The following is a 12,195-nucleotide window of genomic DNA, read 5'->3' on the forward strand; positions in this document are numbered from 1 at the left end:
GCCACTTCCACTTCTTGATAGGAAAATAGATGCAAATATGGCTACAACCTCCTACATATTAACCTCCCTTGCTGACCTGTCGTTGTATTACCTCTGGCGTCAAGCGCGAAGTAGACGACTGTGCTGATCGCGATGACCGCAAACTCGCCCCGCCACCGTAGTCCGCCGACGCGGTGCGCTGCTGCTGCGGCGTCGTCTGCGACATCTGTGAGGCGTACCCTCCTTCGCTCACAGACCCAAGTCTTGTGCGCACTTGAGGCGTCACCACTGCCTGCCGTCAGTCCTCGATCAATTAAACGAGAACTCACCTTCTCGTCCTCCCCCTTGCTAAGCTTGCGTAACCGACTAAACAATCGTGTGCGCTTCTTTGGTAGATCGCCCTCGTCGTCCGCGTCTCCGCCGTCGACGTTGCCGTTGCCACTACCGTTGCTGTTCGCGACGCCAAGCGACGGTCGTCTCCCTGTCGTGCGTGGCGTAACGGTGCCCTCGAGCGTGTTCCGCGGGGTCATGTCCTCCGTCGCGGCTTTCGAGCTTGAACCAGCAGCCACCTCTGCTGGGTACGAACCTTCCTCTGGCGCCGGTTCATAGTCGTCCATGTCTAATGGCGTCGACGGCTGGACACTGAACCGTAGAGGAGACTTGGGCGAGCTCAGTTTCTCCACATCGGGGTTGATACCAGCAATGTGGCGAAGGTGCTTCTTGGAGCGAAACACCGACGTCTTCTTCATCACCTGCGACATCAGGTCGCCTCTCTGCGACCAAACCGAACGGATGAGGTCACGTGTAACGGCCTTAAGGAAGTCCTTGCCGCTCCACACCTCGTCCTTGTAGGTAAGGTCGGGGACGGTGAGCTTGAAGTCGGCCATCTCGGGCACGAAGCCGTGCTTCTTTCTCGTTTCATCACGCTAGTGTCAGTCGTGCCAGATACCGCCTGCCCACCTTGTAGTCCAAGGCGATAAAGATTGACCCAATCACAACGTTCATGAAAGTTCGGTTCTGGGATGCGCGGCGACGCATCTCCTCAGCGTCCACGTCCCCGTCCATGTCGTGCCTGTCTTGGTCACCTTGAGGCGGGCAGGTGCTCGCAACGGAATGTCCAGATCCCACAGTCATCTGCGACTGGTTGCGCGGCAACGTGAGGCTGTCGGTTGAGTTCGGCACAGCTGCAACGTTGTTCGCACTGGAGCAGCTGGGTCCGAGCTGCTTGGCCTTGTCTGAGTGCTTGCCCTTGTCATGCTTGCCCTTGTCTGCGTGCTTGCCCTTGTCGGATTGCTTGGTCTTCTCTGGCTGCTTATCCTTGTCGGCGGTGCCACCACTACTCCCCATGTGCGACTTGGTCTTGTCGTTGAAGATGTAGTCGATGACGGCTGCTCCGACTTTCTGCTCGAGACGGAACCTCACTGGGTGAAGGAAGGCCTGCAATTCCTTGATGATACTGATGCCACCAACCTGTGGGAGGGTAGAAAATGAGGCCGACATGAAGCAGTTGGAATGCTGGCCGTGTCAGTATATTGCCGCAACTTTACATACCATCTTCATCTTGCTGAGCTCCTTGGAGCTTTTTGTGAGCACCTCAGTGAATAGCGCATCAGCGTTGCTGTTGAGGGCTTCGAGGTCCGCGACTGCGATCGCCCAGTCTGTCGACCCGTCTTGGTTGTGGTCCATTGCGAACAGTGCGTGCTTCATGTTGAGCTTCAGTAGAGGCTTGACGTCGTCCTTTAACATGTGCCACGCAATGTTGCCAACACCGACGTTGATCTGACTCTGGGTTTGCAGAGCCTCGCGTGCTTCCTCATACGATCTGTTGAGGTTGATAACGTCGAAGACCGTGTTGAGCGTCTCGTATTCTTGGAGAAAATCGGCGCGGATGTTGAACAGTTCGCGCTTGCCCTCGACAGTGAGTCTCTGGAGATTGGCCTGGTAACCACGTTGCAACTCCGCTAAGCCGCGCATGTGCTGCTGGATAACGAACAAGTTCCACATCAGCTGCTGTGGGTCGCGGTCTCGGCGATCAAACTTGAGGAGGAAGCCATCCACTTTCTGCTTTCTCAACCGTTCTTCAGGAAGCGTGTACATCATCAGGTCGGTGATGATATAGTACAGCGCCGTCCAGTGTGTGGCGTTGGCTGTAGCGGTGAGCATCGGCATGCAGATTGACGTCATGTTCTGGTGAAGACGAAGATGCTCGATGGGATCGCCAAAATCATTCACCGTCTCGGGCCACTCGAGGCCCCGTGCAGCTCGAAGATGGTTGAACTCGTCCCAAGCGAGACCCATATCGGATCTAAGGATTATACGATCGTAGTCGGTCGCTTCACTCTTCGCATCGAGGAAGATCTCGAGCGGGACAAAGTCCATCTCCCTGTAGTTTGGCGCCCCCGTGGTGGACCTCGCCATCGTCTCCGTGGTCGGATAGAAGGCTTGAAGCCCTTTGCAAACGGCGAACGAGCGAGAGAGAACCTCGCTTACCACCGAGTCGGCAGCCGTCGTGTCTAAAACGACGTAGCCCTTCATGGCCATCTCTTCCAACGTGACGAGGACGACAGCTGCAGGGTCCGCTGTGGAGCGAAGCGCGATCTGCGGTTTGAGGACCAGGACGCGCCACTGGGGATGCGCGGCGCAGTCAGATGGGAGACCTTGCGCTGGCAACTTCGCTGTGCCTTGGTGCGACAAGAAGCTATCATCGATCTTGAAGCGTGCTGACAGCCCTTGCTCAGCCCTCTTCTCCAGTGTTCGAAGGAGCTCGGCGACCTCGTCCCCGGGGACATTGTCCATTACGTCGTCTCGGCTCAAACCGTTCGCCGCCCGCTGCCGCCGCTGCTTCACACCGTCCCGGATAGCCCTCAGCGCACTGTAATCAGCAGTGTTCGCGTCAACCACACTCACGCATAAGAGGTGGTGTACTCCTCTCGCTTGCGGCTCTTCCTGGCGTAAAGATACTTGTAGAGCACGTTGCGACTCTCGTTGTTGAAGAAGAGACGGGGATTGTGGACATGGAGCGTGTTGTCGAACACTGTCTCGTCTTCTCCGTCATCGTCACCAGATTTCTCAACGGGAAGGCCCAGAGTCGAGTTGTCCATGTGGCGGGTTTCGGTCTGCGCAAGGTCGTCAATGTGGTGTTCCAAGATGTTGATGCGGTGCTTGATCGAAGCAACATGCTGGGGATCCTTCATGTCAGCGTCGCAAACTTCGCGGATCTCACGTTCTCTCTGTCCTCCTCGGTGAAGCTGCTGAGGATCTCCTGCAAGAAGACCACACGCTCTTGAGCAATTTGCGACTGCATCGGACCGACGCCGAGAGCAGCGCCCAGATAGCAGATGTGGGTCTTCTCGTGTCCGAACTTGGACGCCTCCTTGCCTGGCGGCAGATTGAGCAACTCGTCGTTGGGCGTAGTTGCCACCGCCTTGACACGGCGCGAGAGGAAGACATGTGGGCAGTCGCCCATGTGCACAATCTTCACACGAGGGTTACGGTCAAATGGTTTTTGGTCGGCGTCGATGAAATCGAAGTAGTTATACCAGACCTTGCCCTCCTCTGAGAGGTCCGATGCGTGCGGATAAGTGGTATCCAGAGCTGGGTTGTCAGGATAGATATGTGCCTCGTTGAAGCCGGCAACCATGCCCTTAAAGGTGATCTCGTCCAAAAGGAGGTCGGCCGCGTAGAACGGCTTATGGGTGACAATCTTGACTCCTTTGAGGGCCTCGCTATACTGCCGCTGTTCTTGCTGACGCTGATGGCCGTCGAGTCGAAACCGGGCAGCACGGAGCTTGAAGCCCAAGCTCTGAGCGAGGCCCTTGGTCCACATATCTTCAGAGGAGACGCTGTACATGTGCGAGACGTAGATTGGCGCGATGTCGCATCTGTACTTGATGGTCGCCAGCGACGCACCGAAACTTTGTGACGACCGCGGGTTATCTGGGAACGCTCTACCCTGTCGAATTGGCGCCGGGATCTTGCTCCGAAACAAGCTGTAGTTAGCAAACAGTTACAGGCGTGAACACGTACTTCCACCAGTTGAAAAAGTGCGCGAACGCCTTTGGGTTCATGTGAATGCTGCTGTGCGTTATGGCCGCAGATCCCGTCGCCATGGGCTCAACACCACCTGCCTCGCGTGGAGCCACGAGAGACACGGAGAAGTGGATGTAGTCGGACCGGAAGCCTTCGTACGAGTCAAAGGCGTGGCCGAGCTCCATCGCGAGACGTTCTGCGACCTTGGGGTGCTTGAGAACGACTGTGTTGTGGGGTCTGAACTCGAACATCCGACACTGACGATGGAGAAGGTTCTGCGTGCTACCGCACTTGTCACAGGACCAAGGCCGACAGGTACGCTCGAAAACGAAGCCGAGACCAAAGCGAACGCCGTTGAGGAATCTGGCACACGGCTTTGTACTTCGTCTTTCGATGAGTCTTCTATCGGCTTCGTCTTCATCCATCTCTGGCTGATCGTCCGATATGCCAACCGCTGCTTGGTCTTGGAGCTCGTTGAGGCTGGAGTCAGCTGCAGGCGACTAGCTTTAACGTACTCTGGTATGCTGACTAATAACTCGTCAGCCATGACCTGTACGAGTTCTCCCTCGGCGTTCGGCTGTCCAATCTCGATGCACACGTTTCGACGCCAGACGAGAGCGAAGCCCGCTCCGAAACCCGTGATGGAATACGGGTTTTGGCTGCCCTTGATGTACCAACGCACGGTACTGGCGAAGTCTAGGATGACTCGCCAGTGGAAGGCCAGACGGAGCTTGTCCCAAAAACCAATCTTCGGCGACGGGTCCAGTGGAGGATTGCTGAGGGTCTCGAAGATGCGCGTCAAATCGGACATGCCAGGCTTGTACGAGTTGCACCAGGTGAATCTCGTAGCCTCAGGGGAGAGAACCTTGATCATCGGACGAGCGTACGTCTTGGTAGGCATGATGGCCTTACCGATGTTGACGATAAGGGGCCCGACCGTGTCGTGGCCACACTGTCCGGGCACAATCTCGATCGGGAAGAACATCGTTGAGTCGTCATCCGACAGCTCTTCAGCGATGATGAAGAGCGTGGTGACATGCCAGCCGGCCGTCTTGTCTGGACCCGGTAAGATCCGTAGCAGGGGCAGAGGATAGTCGCGAAGCTGGACCTTGGCTTCCAGCATGGTCCACGTCAGATTGAAAGGAATCATGAGGGAGAACTGCACGCCGTCCTTGAATGGCGCAGATACGTCGCCCATGTACTTGATCAGCTGGGCGCGCGACTTGTTGGGAGGCGCCAAGGTGACGTTGACGCCGACGAACGAGAAGCGGAAGAGGGGCACCGTCTGCTCGAGCTCGAGGACCGGGATGGGCAGCTTGCAGGGTGAGATGAGTAAGCGCCTCTGCGCTAACTCTTCGCGGCGTCTCTGCTCAGCCTTGGCTCGGCGGATGCGGCGAACCCAGTTGCGCGAGAAATGCCAGTCCAGACGATACCGCGCTTCCTCATCGGTGACCGATTGTGAGGTCGAGAGATTGGAATGGGATCGAGTGCCCTCCCCGTTCTCCGCCATAATGGCCAGCTTCTGCTCGAACAGCTCGTCTAGGTCGAGGCGCGTCTTCTGCTCGTAGAGACCGACGCGGTTGGCGAGATTGAGCGTGTTTTCGACAGGATGATCTCGCGCCTCGAAGTGGACCAGGTCGACCTGAATGCGGATGTGAGGCAGCTTCTTTGGGGGCTCAGGCCCGGACTTCTTGTAAAGTGAGAAGTTGCCTGTGCGCAAGTTTCTGAGGATGAGCTTGGTGGTCTTGACAGCCATGTTGATGTTGAAAATGAGCTGCGACATAAGGAACGCGTATGGGATGCGGATGCGGAACGCGATCGCACTGATGTTCACCCTGTGTGAAGGGTCGACCGCCAGCGTGAGACGCTTGATGCGACCGAGCTCATCCCACATGCCCGGCTGCCTCTCGTTTTGGATGTACAACACCACGTAATCGGACTTGGCGGTAGTCCGCTTGTCAAGACTGCGCTCCACGCCGACGTTCTCCATGGCGATGAAGGCTTGCTCCTGTAACGGGAAGTGGATGTGCAGCCACACCTTGTGGACGGCCAGTCCGACGGTGAACGGTATACTGCGCTTAACGGCGTGGGTGAGTGCAGATCGGTCTGCCTTTGCCTTGGCGTCTGAAGGCTCTTGTGAATGCTTGAGTGCGCTCACGATCTCCAGCACAGAGTGTACCGCGATCAATACACAGTACAAGTCGGAGATGTGCGTAACAACATGTAGCAACTCGACTCGCCCGTAAACTTGGACCTGTGACGGTTCTTGAGGCACAGGCTGATGTACCTTGGCAGTGAAGTGGAGATGCGGGACGTAGAGGAGGTGAGATGCCGAAATGTACGCCTGCGGGACGTGGCTGGGATGAGGTTTGCGCGGCGCTTTCTCGCGACGTCGTCCTCCGGTCCAGCCCCAAGCCACAAACTCGGGGTCTGCGGGCGGTGGAGTTGGAATGCTTGAAGTGGGTGGGTCCATGAGCCGGTCGGTGCCTCCGTTCTCCACGAAGACTTCGCCATTGAAGACTGTCTTGACACCCGTCTCGCGGAGCAACAAGGAGAACAGCGCCGCCTGCGCCCCGCGATGCTCGAGCTTGTGGGTATGGTCGAACGCCGACGCCGTTACGTCCTTGAAGAGCTTGAGACGGTCACGCATCTTCAGATTCCTCAAGTGTCGGGCGCTGCCACTAGCCTTCATCGTCCGAAAGCGAGCGTAGTCGAACACGACAGTGGTCTGGAGGAAGATACCTCGCGCCAGCAAGATGTCGCACGTGGGGTTGAGATCTTGATGTCCAATGAAGATGCTGGCCGAGCCGAGTGCCAGTCGAACGGACAGGCCACCGGGAAGGATGTCCAGTGGGTCTTTGCGCTGCTTGGAGGTCTTGGAAACTGCCGCAGGTTGCTTCAGGCGTGCCAAGTGAATGAGGGCATTAATTACATCCGGATGCCAAAGCTGCATCTTGACGCCATCGTCGATGACAACCTCGACGTCGGTCGCGAGCGTGTTGGGCAGAAGACGGTAGTCATCCACACCCGACTGCAAGGTGCGACAAGAGCCGGAGATGTGCCCGATAACCTTGGTCTGGATGCGGCCGACCTTGGCGAGCTCGTACGTTTTCTCGTTCTGTGTGCCAAGCACGATGCGAAGATTGATCGGCTCGATGGCAGCAAAGCCGTTCCCCATCATGCCGAAGGTGGGACGCTCGCTGTCTATGGACGACGTCGACGAACTATCATCCTCAGCGGACAGAGACGGGGATTCATCCGTTGAAGGTGACGGCGCCCCATGGTCATCGAAATTGGCGGTCGCACCGAGGGAGATACCATCTGACGACAGACTGATTGCCGCCGAGTCCTCAGCTGCACTGCTCGCGATAATCACAGACATGTGCCCAAGGTCAATGAAAAACCGAACGCGGGGTGGCTTGGGCCAATGTGTCCTTGGAGCTGAGGGAGGCAGCACTGCCTCGGAGCTGGCAGGGTGGGTGTCTTTCCAAGAGCGAGAAAGCTCGCTGATGAGCTGCAAATCGCTCGACACCCCCAGAGACGCCACATAACCGCGAGCAATGATGATGGAGAGCTCGGGATCGTCGCTAAACAGCGCCTCGCGACGTTCGAAACCCTCGGGTGCCCAAGTGGTGAGTACGTCGAAGTCGGCTTGGCGAATTGCGGCCACCTGGGACTTGTCGTCCGCTGGTTCCCCAGGTGCGACGCACTGCAGCTCAATTGCCAACCACGACAGCGACGCCGTGATACCGTGGACACGCGAACTCTTTTTTTGGCTGGTACCAAAGACCTTGCCCATACGCGGATCAATACCGGAGTGAGTGGCCGCGATACGCATGGACAACGCAGAGACGTCCAGCGACAAGGCCAGACCAGGCGCGTTCACTTCGCTCGCTTCGGACACTGCGGAAGAAGCAGAAGGAATGTCGGGCTTTTGCAATGGAAGGGCATGGTACACGGAAGCCTTCTCGCAGGACGTGGTGACAGACTCGAGTGCACGAACAACTCGCTGATTGTCAGCACCCATCAAGCCATGGAGTGACTTACCCTAGCCAAGGAGCCTTGAGTCCAGACCCGTGACCGTGTGTTGCTCGAGGGGCTTTTCAACTTCCTGCGAGCCTTATTGATAGCAATGAGTTTTTCCACACCCTCAAGGCCGAGCTGGAGATGACCGAGCTGCACGTCCGCACGAAGGTTGTCCTTGTCGAAGACCTGGGTCGCAGGGCCGATGCCCAGCGACAACAGGATAATGGAGGGAGTCTCCAGTGACGCAATTCGTTGATATCCGGACGGCGAGGGCCGCAGGGCGGCGTCGACCTTGCTTCTCCTCTTCCGGTTCCTGAGGACAGAGCTGAGAGAGGGTAGCGCCGCATGGCTCTCCTCCGTTTGTGGCAGCTCCTCCGCCGGTGCTGCCAATGGGCGCGGAAGCAGGACCGTGACGTCTTGCACGCGCAGAGAGAAAGCCATTCGGCCGATGGCATTACCAATAGCGTGCGACCACACAGCCTTGGACATCTGTGTGATTGATGGCGACGGCGCATGTCGGCGAGCCCGGGGCGTCCCCGACGCGGCGTCTGGAGTTGATGACCTCCGCGCATGGTACTCGTCAGGCTGAAGAGGGTCCTGGTATGCCGGCGGCACTGAGATATCTTCCCCGAACGCGAGTCGCACGTCACTGATGCGAATCTCGACGTCGTCGAGTTCCTCGACGATGATGCGAATGTCGGTGAGGTGGACCGAGAGGAAGTCCAAGACGGCAATCCAATGGTGAAGTAGGAGGTGGAGGAAGTAATCGACGACGGGCTTGAACCAGGATGGGACTTGCCATTTGCGCTACAGCGTCAGCATATTCCCACAGCTGGGGCTTGCCTTTATTGGGGGTGGCTTGTCACTGCCGTCGTCTGGTTGCGTTTTGGGAATGCGAATGGACACACCCTGGACTTTGAAGGTGAGTTTTCCAGGCGTTGAGCCTCCAAACGACCAGTTGATTAACTCGACGCCAAGGTTGGGGCCTGTCGACTTGTCCTGGCCCTTCATGTACCATCCTAAGTCGCGCACCCGGAATAACGATAGTTCTGACGCTGTGATGCGGAACTTGGAAACCAGACGGACCACCCATGGGAGGACGAAGCGGGTGTCGATGAACGCGACGACTACGAGCCAGATGAGCAGCGTGAGCCACGTCATGGCGTCGAAGTCGGAGTGCGATGGGAGGATGCTGATGGAAATGTAGTGGCGGAGCAGGGGATGCGATGGGAAGAGCAATGACGAAGACCGGAACCTAAGGACGAGTTTCCTGTGAACGTGTGAGCGTCGTGTATCCTTAGAATACAAATGAAGCGTGAGATGAATGTTTCACTGGTTGAGTCGCGAGATGCCGAAATCAGCAATAAAGGCCATAGAGACAAAGGCCATAGAGGGGAGCGTAGCCTTTGGCCGCAGCTGACATCTTGCGGATCACCACCTACCAAGTGCCATTCACAACAAAAGCCAGGTGGCTTTAATGGAGTCCCGTGCCGGTATTGACGGAGATGAGAAGAGAGTGTGAGATGACCAGCATGCAGCGAAGAGTGAGATTTGGGATGAGTGAATGAATGTGGGATGAAAGTGAAGGCGTTATTGACTCGTTGACGTACACTTGACCTCGAGGTTCTAGGTGACGATCGATGCAGCCCGTGTACAACCTCGGCCGCCTTCCCTTCCATGCCTTTGTCGTCATTCCTCCACTCCTCCACATTTTGGACTAGATATAGAATTTGACAATTCTACGAATTTAGTTCCGTACATTCACGCCCGGACGGCTAACTCCCTAACTCGCGGTGGAGGTGGATCACCTTGGATGAAGGGCGCACACCCATCCCATCCCCATCCTCAACGCTGACAAAGCGTTTGCCCTTCTCAAGCCACAACATGTTCCCGAACCCACATCTCACTCTCTCACAACTCTTCGACTCGTAACTGCAACCCTACTCTTGGAGCGCAACAGCCAGTTCCTGAACCATGTCACTCATCGGCAAGTTCGCCCATCTCCCTGGGCGGCCCAAGGCTTCAGAGGCGACGTGAGTAGCTCTCGTTCTGGTGCTATGAACTGACTCCAGGCCTATTCTCGAGAAGATCGCCAGTCAAGTCAAGCCCATAATGAAGAAGCGGGGGTGGAAGGTTGGGGTGCTCGGCGAGGTGAGCATTTTGCTAACAGATGGACCTGACAGCAGTTCTTTCCCGCCAATCCCTCGCTACTTGGGATCAACATCAACCACGGTCAGCGTATTAACCTACGCCTGCGTCCTCCCGACAATCCGTCAGGGTTCTACGACTTTGAACAGCTCGTCCTTGTCATGTTGCATGAGGTGACACTACTTTAACCGGGGTGAGCTGACAGAAGCTCACACACATCGTGCATGGGCCTCATGACGCGTCGTTCTACAAGCTTCTGGCCGAGCTCGAGGAGGAGTACTACGATCTCAAGCGCAAGGGGTTCTCTGGAGAGGGCTTCCACAGCGACGGGAACCGACTGCAGGGCACACGGCTGAACGAGTACGAGGGGCGGCGGCGCGGGCTTGCGGCCGCAGAAAAGCGCTTTCAGCAGCAGAAGGTCATGGGCCGCGGCGGTGTGCTCGGCGGGTCAGGGACTGGTGGGAAGAGCATGCGCGAGATCGTAGCGGAGGCAGCCGGGCGCCGGCTCAAGGATGACAAGACATGCAAGGTCGACTCGAAGGAGGCTGAGGAGGAGGCGCGTAAAGCACAGGAGGAGAGTATAGTGGTCGACGCAACCGACGTGGACGCGACGGGCCAAGTGGAGGCTGGGCCCAGTCACAAGCGCTCGCTGAGCGAGACTGGGACCAAGGACGCCCCAATCGTCGTCGATGACGATCCTGAGGACGTTCCTGGACCGTCACGTCAGCGTCCGACCTTGGCCATTGGAGGGTCTTCCGCGGAGTCGACACCATCGTCGAGGACTGTCTCGGCGGCCAGTACCCCGCCGACATCCCGTCCTTCTTCGGCAGTCGCTAATCCGAAGCCCTCCGTTCCGGTTAACACCAAGCCAAGTAGTAGCAAGGGCAATAAGCCGGTCGCGTCCGTCCCTGTCTCTGCCTCAGCCTCTCGACCCAAACCTCCTCCCAAGCCTCCTACCACATGGACATGTGGCATCTGCACCTTAATCAATCCTCTGTCTGCGCACCGCTGCGAGGCGTGCGAGTCCCCGCGTCCCGCGCAGAATACCGACGACGGCTGGTGGTGCGAGTTCTGTGGCGCGGGTCCGCGTGAGATGGGGTTCTGGAGCTGCCTAGAGTGCGGGTGGGTGCGCAAGTCGGGTTGAGGACTGGCTTCGCCCAGTGTTAATATCTATCTTGGCTATCTGTATGTATATAAGGCCACGATGCCTCAGCGAGAGCCCACATTACCTTTGTCGACTAAGAGGGCAGATGTTAATAAACCCAGCCGTCGAGGTTGCAGAAGGGAGCGGCTTGTGTGCGTGCGACACATAGGAGCGCACAATGGCAGGGATACCTCCGAAACCCATTCAACTGCTTCAAGCCTCACCTCCCTCCGCAATGAGACTGGTACTGGAACCGAGGGGCAAGTACATCGCAACAGCTCTAGGACCACGAAACCGGTCAGGTGGATATCTCAGCTAGCGTCTACCCGTCTGGGGCCCGTGATTCAAACACCCGCACGGGGGGCTTGGTTAACATGGGACCTGCTGTCGGTTGTGCTCAGTCTGGTAACTGAGCTGTGAAAGCTTCACGCAGCGAAAACAAGGTCATCATGTTAGATGTTGTGCCTCCAGATTGAAGCTGGAGGTCCTCCGGGATGCAGGAATGTAGCTTCCGGAGTAGCCCGTGTGGAGGAGTGATGTGTAGTTGCATAGAAACGGTACTGCGGGCTAGGTAGATATCAGAGGGTGGAAGTGGCCTGTGCGATAGATGGAGGTGGGGGGGCGAAATTCCAGGCTGGTGGCACTTCTGCGGCCAACTCAACGGGCAGTTTCCAACACATCAGCGCAACATCATCTCCTCCTTAGCTCAGTTGGTAGAGCGCGACACTAGTAATGTCGAGGTCAGTCGTTCGAGTCGGCTAGGAGGAATATTCTCAATCTTACAGTTTGCAATTGGTTTGAGTGAATCTTTTTGTGTGACCTGAGTGGGGAGGAGGGAGACCAGGAATGTGAATGGCAGACTTGGAGGG

The 12,195-nt window shown here is 57.1% G+C and overlaps 2 protein-coding genes across 2 annotated transcripts; one reads left to right on the forward strand and one right to left on the reverse strand.

The window, feature by feature from the left end:
• Positions 1-58: 58 nt before the first annotated feature.
• On the reverse strand, positions 59-9,195 carry FMP27 (uncharacterized protein; the record flags this gene model as incomplete). Its single annotated transcript, XM_060599295.1, has 11 exons — positions 59-271; positions 309-905; positions 940-1,494; positions 1,531-2,851; positions 2,887-3,167; positions 3,203-3,968; positions 4,006-4,231; positions 4,271-4,488; positions 4,524-8,017; positions 8,056-8,841; positions 8,950-9,195. 11 exons carry the CDS (start codon positions 9,193-9,195, stop codon positions 59-61), a joined length of 8,703 nt encoding a protein of 2,900 aa, XP_060456003.1.
• An 813-nt stretch (positions 9,196-10,008) lies between these two features.
• Positions 10,009-11,326, forward strand: CcaverHIS019_0308090 (uncharacterized protein; the record flags this gene model as incomplete). The annotated part of the gene is made up of 4 exons (XM_060599296.1): positions 10,009-10,067; positions 10,107-10,185; positions 10,221-10,355; positions 10,391-11,326. 4 exons carry the CDS (start codon positions 10,009-10,011, stop codon positions 11,324-11,326), a joined length of 1,209 nt encoding a protein of 402 aa, XP_060456004.1.
• Positions 11,327-12,195: the final 869 nt, after the last annotated feature.

The sequence above is a fragment of the Cutaneotrichosporon cavernicola genome (assembly GCF_030864355.1).
Source record: "Cutaneotrichosporon cavernicola HIS019 DNA, chromosome: 3".
In the NCBI taxonomy this organism is placed as follows: Eukaryota; Fungi; Basidiomycota; class Tremellomycetes; order Trichosporonales; family Trichosporonaceae; genus Cutaneotrichosporon; species Cutaneotrichosporon cavernicola.